Source organism: Mauremys mutica, chromosome 11 (assembly GCF_020497125.1).
Source record: "Mauremys mutica isolate MM-2020 ecotype Southern chromosome 11, ASM2049712v1, whole genome shotgun sequence".
NCBI classification, from domain to species: domain Eukaryota; kingdom Metazoa; phylum Chordata; order Testudines; family Geoemydidae; genus Mauremys; species Mauremys mutica.
The window spans coordinates 14,709,504-14,721,926 of record NC_059082.1 but is presented as its reverse complement, the minus strand read 5'-3'; the positions used below and the strand labels follow the sequence as shown (position 1 = coordinate 14,721,926).

General features: G+C 43.1%; 1 protein-coding gene across 1 annotated transcript in view; it reads right to left on the bottom strand.

Annotated features, from left to right (window-relative positions):
- Positions 1–12,423, bottom strand: part of ACAN (aggrecan) — a 34,725-nt gene that overhangs the window by 6,205 nt on the left and 16,097 nt on the right. The window contains exons 13-14 of the mRNA XM_044981236.1: positions 4,628–4,741; positions 805–963 (exon numbers count right to left, since the gene is read on the bottom strand). Coding sequence (XP_044837171.1) covers positions 805–963; positions 4,628–4,741 — 273 coding nt within the window. The remainder of the gene's footprint in view (positions 1–804; positions 964–4,627; positions 4,742–12,423) is intronic.

Genomic DNA, 12,423 nt, shown 5'->3' with positions numbered 1-12,423 from the left:
CCACCCCCACCAAGCCCCCTCCCCTTTCTCCCACTCTCCCCCATCCCACATCAGGCTCCCACACTCTCCACCCGCACCAAGTCCTCCTCCCCTGCCTTCCACTCTCCCCCGCCTCACCTCAGGCCGCCCCCACTCCACCTCAGGCCCCCAAACGGCCCCCTCCACTGCCTCAGGCCCCCAACCCCCAAACGCACCATCAAGCCCCACTCAGGCTCCCACTTCCCACATGCCTTGTTCCTGCCATGAATCCCCTCCCCTGCCTCAGGCCCCCCACTTCTGCTGCCTCGCCCTCCTGCCAGCTGCCCTCTCCCACCTCAGACTCCTACTCCTCAACAACCTCCCTTTCCTCTCTCACCTACTTCACGCCTTCCCACTCCCCAAACAGCTCCCTCCCAGCTAGGTCCTGCTCTCTCATCCTATCCCCTCCTCCTACACAAGCCACCAGGCACCCGCCCCACAGCAACACCCACATCCTCCAATATCCTGCTCCCCACAAACCTCTGTGTTGGCACGAACCAACAAGCCAACATGTGCACACGTCTTGGGAAGCACCTAATGTGGCAGTGGGATAGCAAGGCAAATCTGTATGAGCCACGGATCTATGGAATGAGCTGGGTTTGCGTTTCCCTATATGAAAATGAAAATTCCTCCGCCTCTGCAGGACAAGAGGGTCTTGATTGACAGGATCTGTGAGAGTCAGTGGAATTCACCCTGCAGGGAAGGTGGATTTTTTTAAGGCCAAAATGGACAGCTTGATCTGTGCCCAACCACCCTCAGATCCTGGCCATTACCCTCCGCACTCACTGTTCACAAACTCTTGTTCTTCTGGAGTGATGACACTGCTCAGGTGGGACTGATGTTCCCGGCATCGGGTCTCAGCTTCCACCCACGTCTCTCTCTGTTCAAAGTGTTTGTAACAATGGCCCTGGAACTTGGTCCAGCCCTCGTCACAGTCCTCCAGGTCTGAAACACACAAGAAAGGAATGAAAGGGAACTGCATGCCTCAGGGCAGAGTGCCATTCAACTCACCTCTCGGCTGCCCAAGCTTTCACGGAACAAAAATACAACACATTGTCACACCCACTAAAGAATAAACCCTGATATTTTTGTATGTCACATCCACAGGAAAATGAGCAGAAGCTAAACAAGGAATAGTTTATGGAGGGGGAGTAGGTTAAAGGCCCTGCAACTGACGTTGTGATAGGCACTTTTGAAAAATCTAACAGACAGATTCCTGAACATTTCAAACTCCCAGTCAGGTTCTGGGACTCTTGCTTTGAGTAATAGCCCCAAACAACACCACTTTCCCCCCAGAGCTGTCCTGCTGATTTTTCTCACCTTGGAGAGGTGCTTTCACCTTTGAAACCTGCATTTTATCCCCCCAAATCAGTACTCATGCATCAGAGATGGGAGAGAAGGGCAGGAGAGGTCAGAGTTTAGATTCATTTGGCTACATCACTATTCTGAGCCTCCACAAATGGAAGAAGCAACCCGGCGAGATCACACAAAAGGGAGGCAGGGCAGGACTTACCATATGGGAGCATTGGGAGACAGAAAAAAAAACCCTAAAGAAAATATTTTTAAAAAGAAGTTAAAAAAAAAGCAAAAATCTGTCACCTCCTTTAAGTGGTTATTGCTGGTGATTATTAAGAAATGCCATCAAAGCAAATTAAAGGCACAAACTATTTGACTGTCTCTATATTATGGTTGGGGCCAGGGCTTGAAAGGTAAAGGCTTTAAAAGGGAAGTTAGCGCCTATCCTCTTCCCTGCAGAGAAATTAACCAGCTTAATTTATTTGAACAAGGGGGATTGTTTCTTTTGAATTGAAGCTCTAGTTCCAGTGTGGCGAGGATGCATGTGGGAGATTCTCTTTGGGTCATACATGGAATAGACACTCAGGGAAGAGCATCTGCTGGTATATGAGTCCTGCATCAGGAAGTGTGGGCACTGGAAATGAATACTTGGGGCCAAAGAAACTGTGGCAACTGACTCACAGGCCACAGGGACTATGAGACTAGCTGTGCGGGGACATAGGAGAAAAGGTAGGTGAGGGATGTAAGACAGGAAATACAGAGACATAGAACCCAGTCTTTTTAAAAAATGAAAAAGGGTAGAGCAGATGCAAAGGAATAAACAAAAGATGGAACTTTGGGGAATCCTTTGTTCTCTGCCATCAACAAAGTCATACAAATACCTTCTGTAAACCAAGAAGAAACAGGAACAGATGCGGAAATGACAACAGCTGGGGCAGATGCTATTATGATGATAAAACCATCTCCTCCAAATAGTCACTTGGATTGCAAGCAGTTGCACTCAAACCATGGAATTGCTATGTCTTTTGGGCCTTGAATTTACTATGTCCCATCATCTCTTATCACCTCCTCCACTGACTAGCACCCAGAATCAGAACAGCCAATAGATGAGGAAGAGGAGCACTGGTGTGGAAGGAAGATCTAGTGGTGACAAGATGGAGATTTATTTAGTAACAGCCTTTCAGTGGCAGAGAGAGTTCATCCATCGATCATCCTTTCTCAGCTCCTTGTTGCCCTAGGGTGGTGGGATTTCATTATTCCTTTTGGCCACTAAGCAAATGTCCCTCTAACTTCATGCAGGACAGATGTTCTATATTCCACTTTCATGAAAAAAACTCTCACCTTGGCTAATGTCCACCTTTGCATTCCAGAGTACCCCATTTCCCTTCAACTCATCAATTCCTCTTACTCCATTCCTGTGAAGCTCTTCAACACAGACCCCATGCAGACTTCAATGGCTGACCCTCCAAAGACTGTCTGGTTGGTGGGGCCTTTGAATTCTCTTTTTCTACCTTCTTCCTCTACAGACCAAGCAGACTATCTCCGCTGGGCCAACCTTGGGGAGCAGGAGCTGTGAGAGCACTCACAAACCTAGATCTTCTCCACCACATCTCTGAGAGCAGGGGAGGGAGTACGTAATGTGCCTTTCTAAGTCTCTTTTTCTGGTGGGTTATGTCATACCCCCTTTATAAAGTATCACAACCACTGACTTGGGATGGAACACAATGGACAACCTCAATAGGACATTCTAACAGAAAACGCGAGGCTTTCCTATATAGCAGTTACCTATGCAAAAACCTATGCAGTTGCAGGTAAAATCTAATCCCATGAAGTGGCACTTTCTCCAGGCTTTAGAGGCATTTAAGAATGACTGACTTGTGTGTATGGCACAGAAGAGCTCATCTAAAATGCTAGCGCTCATAGATGTTCTTAGGGAATCAAAAAAGTTAGAGAAGGGAAAGTAGATCCTATATTCTACCTTGGGGGCAATGTTGGGTATTAAAGGGGGATTTTTCACTGATATTTAGGGCAGTAGGCTGCTTTCATATGTCCCAGGGTAATCCAGGGTAAAGATACCCCTTGATGGCAAGATCCCATTAATAGATTAACTGTTATGAAGAGAAGAGATTAGACTAGGTTTGGGTCAAACATTGGAGTGGTGTTTCAATACAGCTGCTAGGAGGAATACTCCATATTATAGGAGGTCTTTTTCCTCATCTCAGGAGAGGTTCCTATGGCAGAGTAGCAGGAGGTGCTAAAGGTCAGGATTGAGGTACACTGGAAGAGGTAAGTGAAGGAAGTGCCTGCTCACAAGCTCTAGCCATTCCTATCAGTTCCTCTCCTTTCATGAGTTCTACCACACACTCATATTAAAAGGAGAAAGAGAGATGCAGCGAAAGAGAGGGGGAAGATCAAATGTGCTTTCCTATTATCCATTCGAAGGTGAACGGATAGTACTTTTCAACCTGCTTCTCCCTGCCCTTGTTGAGCAATGCAAGAACATTTTTCCTCCTTGAGAAACTGACAGAAAATCAGGCTTTCATGGACTTGCAGTAAAGCAAAATATTCTTTTGTTTTCTCCCCCAAAACAAAAGGCATTTGTGCACACAAGAAAGTGTCATTCGGATGAAAAAACAAGATATTTCATTTTTCTCCTCTGTGATTCACACTGCTCACCATTGTCGCCATGAAAATTGCATTCACTTGAGGAAACGATACAAAGGTCAGGTGGAAGCGGAGAAGATTCACAGGAGTGAATGAAAGCCCTTCACGGGTGAATCCTCACAAAGTGAAACATGGTCATTTCACATGGCTCAGTTCATGCATCTTTCACTGAAATCTCAGATGAGCAGAGAAGGTTCACATGCCATGAAGATGTGCCTGGGACATTGCCCGATTATTACAGGTGGATTATTACAGGTGGATTGGAAGGGTTTTCTTTGACCCAAAAGCATGTTTGTGCTTATGGCAAACAGTATCACACTATCATGTCCTTTATGCAATTTTACAAGAGAAAACTACAACAAAGAGAATAATTTCCCTTTCTAAGAAGCCAAGGAGACACCAGGTTCCCTAGGAGCCCTAACGCTGTCACTGTCTCCTAGAAGTTAAGAGAAATTTCCCAGAGAAACAAGAAGCTGTGATGGAAAAATAATAATCACTTGTAAGCAAACAGCTTAATCTTTTCCCCAGTAAGATGCATTTTATCTGCTGTTAGGAGTTAGCTTATTGAGATGAGGGCAGGATTGGTGGGGGTCAGGTTTTGGGGGGGTGCAGCTGTTAGTAAAATTAGCTGAAGCCAGATAGGCCGTACCGATCTCACACAGGTCCCCTCCGTAGCTGGGAAGGCATAAGCATTTGAAAGAGTCGATGCCATCAGCGCAGGTAGCTCCATTCAGACAGGGGCTTGAGTGGCACTCATCAATGTCTGCAAGAAATCAAGGGCTGCCATTAGGACTCCGGGCAGGGAACTCCACCAACAGGAGAACTTGTTTCTTTGCTTGTTCAAGAGGGACCGTCAAAGGTTTTGGGAGAGCTCGACAGTGGGTTACGGGTTTATTTTAAAAACTACTGCTGCTGCTACTGCTGAAGAAATGAAAGCAAAAAGCCCAACCCACCCTAGGAGGCTGGCATCATTTTCCACTCAAATTTCTGTCACTTGATGCCTGGACAACACTATGATGATATCAGGGCAACATCAGCAGAGGTCGGAGGGATGACTTTCAGTGTATCCTGCTCAGTATCTTTTGACATCTGTTGTGTCTCTTCCTTGTCCATCTATTCTGCCTAACGTGACCAAATGCGCAAACTTGTGGCTGTGTCTCAGCCTCCATCTGCTAAAGTCTAAAAGACAGATGTTGGGCTTCTCTTAAGTAACACAGTGTAATCTCATCCCTCTCCCTCCTTGACTGCTCATTTTTGACTCTTTCTAACCAGAGTCCAGATGTCATCCTTGATCCTGAACTCCCAGGGCTAAATCCTCACCTGTTCCAGAGCACAGCTGCTAGTGATGGGGCTAGCATAAAGCCAGCTGTGCCAGCTTTACACCAATCAAGGATTTCCCCACACTGTGGGAACTGCTGGCTGCCCATTTAGGACAGTTTTATGGACTCTTTCTACTGCTCCATTGGTACAAAGAGCCCTTTGGGTGGGTCCGGATTAGTCCCAAGTCTCTGTCTCACAGTCTGTCAGTTATCCCAACATGGACAATACATGTCAGTACTGTAATGGCATGCCTAGCCCCGCCAGTTCAGGAAGGGAAGGGAAGCAGCTTGGATTAATTGGGTATCATGCTCAGAATGAGACCAAAATGGACAGTTTGCATTTAATATGCCCCAAAATCCATCCTTCTACATTTTTTTCTTAACATCTCTCCAGTCTGAAACTTAATCCTACTCCTCAGTGAGTCTTGAAATCAGAAGGAAGAAATAAGTTAATTAGAATGAAAAGATGGCAGAGATGAAGTCAGCTCAAGAAACCATAGACAAGCTCCAAAGAGTAAGAATGTACTTGTGTCCAAATACATACAGAAAGGATTGTAGCTGCTGGTTAGCTCCTTTAAGTGAGACTATTCTTCTTTCGTTCAAAGTCTTGCTTCTCAGACTCTGAAGTACTGGGAAGTCTTAAAGATGCTGATTTTAACAGAAGTCATCTGGCTGACACCTGACACTACACTTCAGTGCTAGCGGGGTTAGTGGGAAAGCAGACTCAGAGAAGATGAATCAGAGAAGGATGTGGACATGGCCATAATGGAGCAGAACAACAATCCATCAAGTTCAATATTCTGTCTTCTGCCACATTGGATCAGACTAACGGTCTGTCTAGTCCGGTATCCTCTCTCCTGCTATACCAGAGCAAAACAGTGATCCGCCATAAGAAAACAAACAAGTGTTTTACCTTCTCTATGTGTCTAGTCACCCACAGTGGCCAATGCCAGATGCTTCAGTGAAAAGTGTAAACTCCTATAGCACATCAAATTGTAAAGTATTAAATGATGGGGGAAAGTCTTCCTGGCCTCAGCTGGTAGTCAGCTGGCACTTTGAAGCATGAGGATTGAGAGCCCTTGTTATTTATATCCTAATTTGTGTCCCTGAAGATATTGCAAATATTCCCCAAATGGCTTATGAACCACTTACACCAGTTTTGCACTTGGCTCTTCAGGGTCTGCTTCTACATTCAAATACTAATTAATGTTTTCTGAGCTATTATTTTTAGTGTAATGGGAGGGAAGTGAAATGCCCAGATTTCATCAACGCTAATAAGCATTTTGGGACTTTCCAGAACAAAAAGGGAATTATTGACCTAGTAGAAAAGAATGGATGAGTCAGGTTGATTACTACTTATCTGCTCACGTCTTTGGATCTTAGAAGATTTAAAACACAAAAGGGAAACTGAAATGTGTTGAGAGAAGATTAAAATCCCGGTACACACCAGGTTCCCCAGCAACAGTAGCAGCAGAAGTTGATGCCAATCACAGTGGTCTCCACCTGAACAAGTAAGGAAGGGTTCTCCTTTGTCCATTAGCTTCTATTAAGTGGAAAGCACGCTGTAGAAATGGAAATAAAGCATGTACAGGAGCTAAAGCAGAATGTTTAGCGGGGAATAATGGGCTCTTCATTTGTCTTCAGTGACAAGGACTAACATTTTATGTGCCCAAGGTCTCTCTCAGATGCAGATGATCTGCAGTGGTCCCACCTACGCAAGTCCTGGAAGAAGAAGGGCAGCAGATACACACGCAGGCTAGTGCACTGCATCAAATCTCAAATCAGGAAATAACATTAGAATGGAACTTGCTTTTGTGCTTGTATATAATACGCACTGTACATATTATATATACTCTATGGATACTCCCCCCCCCTCTCTCTCTCTCTCTCGACACACAGAGTACATTTAAACAGTGTTGTAAAAATAATGCAAGGAAATACAGAAATACGTTTTGAAAGGCATGCTGCAAATATTTTGAAAGATGACATTTAAAACACATGAGGATAATAAATATCAAATTAGCCATTTGGCATGTTAACTCTTTGGGGGCAGGGACTGTGCCTTCCTCTGTCTTTAGAAAGCACCTGGTCTTGGCAGTTTCTGGTACATTTAGAGTCTTGCACATGTCAAGACGTATGGAGTTGGTGTGGCTGATTTGCCATTCACTCTGTTGTACTTAGTCTTAGAGATTTTTCAGAACAATAAATAATATCACCTGCTAGCATCAGTCACGATATAGTTAGTCTATAAGGTGCCACAGGAGTCTTTGCTGCAGCCACGATATAGTCCCTAGATACACTAGAGAATGGAACTATGATATTGCATGCAAGCTGCGGACTCCAGGTTTGATATGAGAAGGAAACTTTGGTAAAAGAAATGTTAAATCACCCAATTACTCAATGTTTGGCATTTTTTGTTATCCCTTTAGTTGCCACAAGCATATATTACACATCCATAGTCTTGCTCACCATTCAACTCTGCACAAAGGAGACTCTCAGAGGTGAGATGAGGGTGCAGGGACCCTTCAGCGGCTGGCAGCTGTCATGTATCTTAACACTGAAGGAATTTACAAAGCCACTGTTATTAGATATTTGTTATTTTATGGTAAATTTTCCTAAAAATGCATGTTTGTCTTCTCACGACTCCCTTGCTGGTCCCCCTCAAATAGCTTCTCTACCAGGACAGGAAGAAAAGATTATTACTATTATTTAAGTGCTAACAATGTACGTGGGGCAGTACAAGACAGAATGAGACAGTCCCTGCTTTGAAGAGCTTCCAGTGTAAGAGAAAGACACGGAAGACAGAATGCAATGGGGAGCCGAGAACAGGGAGTGCATTTAAAACATTAACTCACTTCTGGAGGGCATCACGAAAATAAGGGGTCTTTAGAAGATGATTTACACTTACCGTGCTATCATCAGAACATTCAAAAAGACCATTCAAATGTCTTGTCACAACATGGGTTTTCTAGCTGATGTATTCTTAAAGGGACTAACGTTTTAGGCCTCATTTAAAAAAAAACGTTTTCATGATTTAAAAAAAAATGAAAACAGGGTTCGTATTTAATAGATGTCAACTGTTGATTGACAAAAGCAGGGAGGTAGCAGGATTACTCTGGATGCTTCATTTAGGCAAACACAAAATAGCGTCATCAGCTAATTATTCCCTTCCTAAGCTTTAATGTTCCCAGGTATGTATTGCATTTACTCACTCCTACTCCATTCAAGTAGTATACGACTAGATCTTCCCATGCAAACTTAAACACAAGAACACTATACTAGAACACAAGAAACAGCAAGAGGAAACATTTATAAACAAAAGTGAAACTGACCATTTTACTATAATGGCAAACATGAACAAGCAGCGTCAGCGATGGAAAATCCATTAGCATTTCAGAACTGTTTCCCTTTTAATTATCTAAGATGTTATTGGCAGTAACAGTGGCGCGGACTTTTTAAAGATACAATCCATGTGTTTTATTAAAAAGGCAGCCTAGGTCACTGTTTGATTTTAATACTGATTAAACAAGTTTAGTTTTGTGTTTAAAACAGTCACTAAGGAGGAACAGCTTGCAAGCAGGAAGGATATGAAACACTACTTTAACACTGAAAAATTCCAACAGTTTTCTTGGGAGTGAGAGTAATCTGTTTGGAAATACAATCTGGCATCCAAAATCCTGACTCCATTCTGCAGCTTGAAAAGCAAGACATTTTCAAGTGTACAACCCCCACACTGACCTGTTTTATAGGGTTTACTGATGTGTATGAACCACTAAACAGGGACATGAAAGACTGACTAAACAATACTTTTTTAGAGAGCCAAGAAAATCTTGCCAGAAATCATAGCTTCTGCTTTCCAGGAATTCCTGGGACCATTATGAACATTGATCTGGTGGGTTATATAATATAAATATATATATAATATAATTGGAGATATACCAATCTCCTAGAACTGGAAGGGACCTTGAAAGGTCATCAAGTCCAGCCCCCTGCCTTCACTAGCAGGACCAATTTTTGCCCCAGATCCCTAAGTAACACCCTCAAGGATTGAACTCACAACCCTGGGTTTAGCAGGCCAATGCTCCAGTCTAAGAGAAAGACATGGAAGACAGCTGGGTTAAGCAGGGAAGAATATCCCAAAGCCAGTGGTGGCATGTAAACGATAACTCCATTCACACTTTCCCTCTGTTGCCAGATCCTGATCAAAGCAGAAAAGAAGCAGCTGGAGAAAACAATTCTCTTAGATGTAAGAGATAAGTAATGGCTCTTGGCAATAGTACAGCCAAGGAGTGGCTTGACAGCAGATGGAAAGAGTCTAATTTCTCTGACTTAAGCCATAGAAAAATAAATAAAAAAATGAAATTTAAGCCTCAGGATACAGAGGAGGAGAAAATAATCTGCCACAAAATAGAAAATATTCTATTAAAGTCAGACACTTATCAGGAAACATGTTTATCTTGTGGTACTCCCTCTCAGTGTTATGTTTACAAGTGATGACTTGATTACAAACAGTGAGACCTCAGAAATCTCAGAAACCTTGGCTCCACAGTATTATGTGTAAAAGAAAACTCACTCTATCTATACAACAGGCCATTATGTTAGGTTGTATCCTCAGAGCTGGTTTTCCATAAGCAAATACTGTAATCCTTTGACTTAGTGTTATGAAACAGCCAAGAGACACCAAATAACTGGATTGGCCAGTAAAGACACCTGCCAGTGCCTAGATCTCAGCTGGAACTGGTTAGAGCTACCTTACCCTCCTTCATAGCCCGACTCTCACATTAAATAGAATTGTATGAATCACCTGTGTGATTTAAAAAAAACGGTTTTTCTTCTACTGCTTTCTTTTAATCAACAAAAAATATCCTTCAGGCCATAGAAAAGCATTGCACCCATCAAGACGCCTCCAAAATCACCTAATACACTTCAGCTGTTTTGGCTGGATGGGCAGCAGATCCAGAGAGATGCAAACCTTTTGGTAAACTGCTGACGATTCAGCAAATATCATTTTTTCCCTTGATCTGACTGAAGTCTTTAAAACCATCAGCTAGTGCAAACCACAGCTTTTTCACTGAAATGCCGGCACAGTATTTTTGCTAATACTTGTGTGCCCTCAAATCTTGCCAATTGTAACAGGCTTCTGCACACAGTTCGCAAAAGTCTGGATGAAGAGACCAGTTATGTGAACAACACTTCAAATTTGAGGCTCTTGTGGGACCCTAATTCTGAGGGCAATAATAGAATGCTGACAACTGATCACATGGACCTTAGCATTCCTTGGCTAGAAGCCTGGAAAATGCCAGCATCCAAGGGTTAACCTTCAATCCACTTTGGCTTCTGGCGTTGGTATCTTGGGGGAATCATAGGGTATGGTAGAGTAGAGAAATTTTCATTAAAAAAAAAAACGGTGATCACTGAATCCACTTGAAAACCTTACCAAAGTAGGCTTAGTAGGAATGTATATGAAAAACTAGCACTAAATTCCCACTTCAGCTGGGTCTTTGCTTTGGGGTCCTTCTTGCAAGATGAACTAGATTCCGTTCTGCTTTATTATTATCTTTTTTGATCATTCTTCTGGTCCCACCAATGTTCAGCACAGCACCAGACACAGTTATCAAGACAGTGCCTGTCCCAAAGAGCTCACTTTTAGGAAGACAAGACACACCAGAAGAACCAGAAGAAGGAGGCAGCATAGGTCTATACTATTATTATATACTATTGTCTCAATATGCAGATTCCCCCTTTCATTTCTCTAGCATCTCTCATCTCAAAGCACTTTGAAGACTATCTTTATAGTAGAATTGGGCTAACATTGCAAAACAATCTTTGTGAATATTTGTTCCATCTTAAAAAAACCACCACTTTGTTTACACATTTAGGTCTTACTTCTAGATGAAATTCACCCTTTTGTGGAAGGCTGGTACAAGGACTAGGCCTCCCTTAAGTTCTACTGTGAAATAGGCCTTGTGTGGGCTCTTTACCCATGGGTGAATTTCACTCTTCATGAATATGTTTGCAAATGAGCTTTACTAGCCTAAAAGGCACATTTTCAGCTTGAATGCTGGAATAGTCACTGAACACAGATTCTAAACCCCATAACTAAACTGTCATATATACTCATTTGAACTTTATACTGTTGGTTACTTACATAAATTGTCCAATTAACAAACAGAAACAATACATTGTAATTTTTGTAACTTGCCACTACAAAGCACATTTGAGATTTTGAACATGTGCAATGAGTTCTAGATTCAGATCACTGAAGAGAGTTGCCAAGAATTTTGAACAAGTTAACATAAGAATTTTGCAATTTTTGTTGGCAATTTACAGATAGAAAAAGAAGCAAAACTATCAGGCAAATTATTTCTTACAACTTATTTGCTGAGTTCTAATGTACAGCCATATAATCACTTCCTCCTTCACTGCTACGTCACCACCTCTGGGGTGGAACGTGGCAACAGTGGTAGGCCAATGACACTACCTATTAGTCTTGCAAAAAGTGCTGCGGAATATTTAATGACCAGGACAACAACTCCATTAGCACAGTGCCAAGCCCCACGCCTGGCGTCATGTAAACGCAGTGGTTCAGTAATGTCCCTGTTGAGTCGCCCACACCAAGATAGGAACATACTAGGGCAAGTATTGACTCAGAAAGGAAAGTGCCTTCTACCGAGTCACCCACACCATTCCCTGCAGCACAGTGCACCTAGAACTGTGCTGGGGTATCACGGTCAATACTTACTCATAGGGAGGAGTGCCCCCTACAGAGTCACCCACACTGCTCCTTGCAGCACGGGTCCCCTACTACCATGTTGGGGTATTCAGGTCAGTTCTGAATAGTCCCTGCAGTGACAGTGTAGAGAACAAGTGCAAGTGGGATATTAGAATCCTTTGATTTCACTGATTCATGAGCAAAGGGGAGAGACTACAACTCAAATGAGATGGAGACTCCAGTGAATCATGTAGCCTCCACAATACTGAAGCTTCATGAAGATAGAGGCTGGCTCCTGTCACCTGTTCTCCATCTTTGTGTATTAAGAAGTGACAAGGCTCTGATTTCAGGGCTTGGTCCTTCATATCTGAACTATATCTTGAGTGGCGCTGGTAACCTTGCAAACACGGAAAG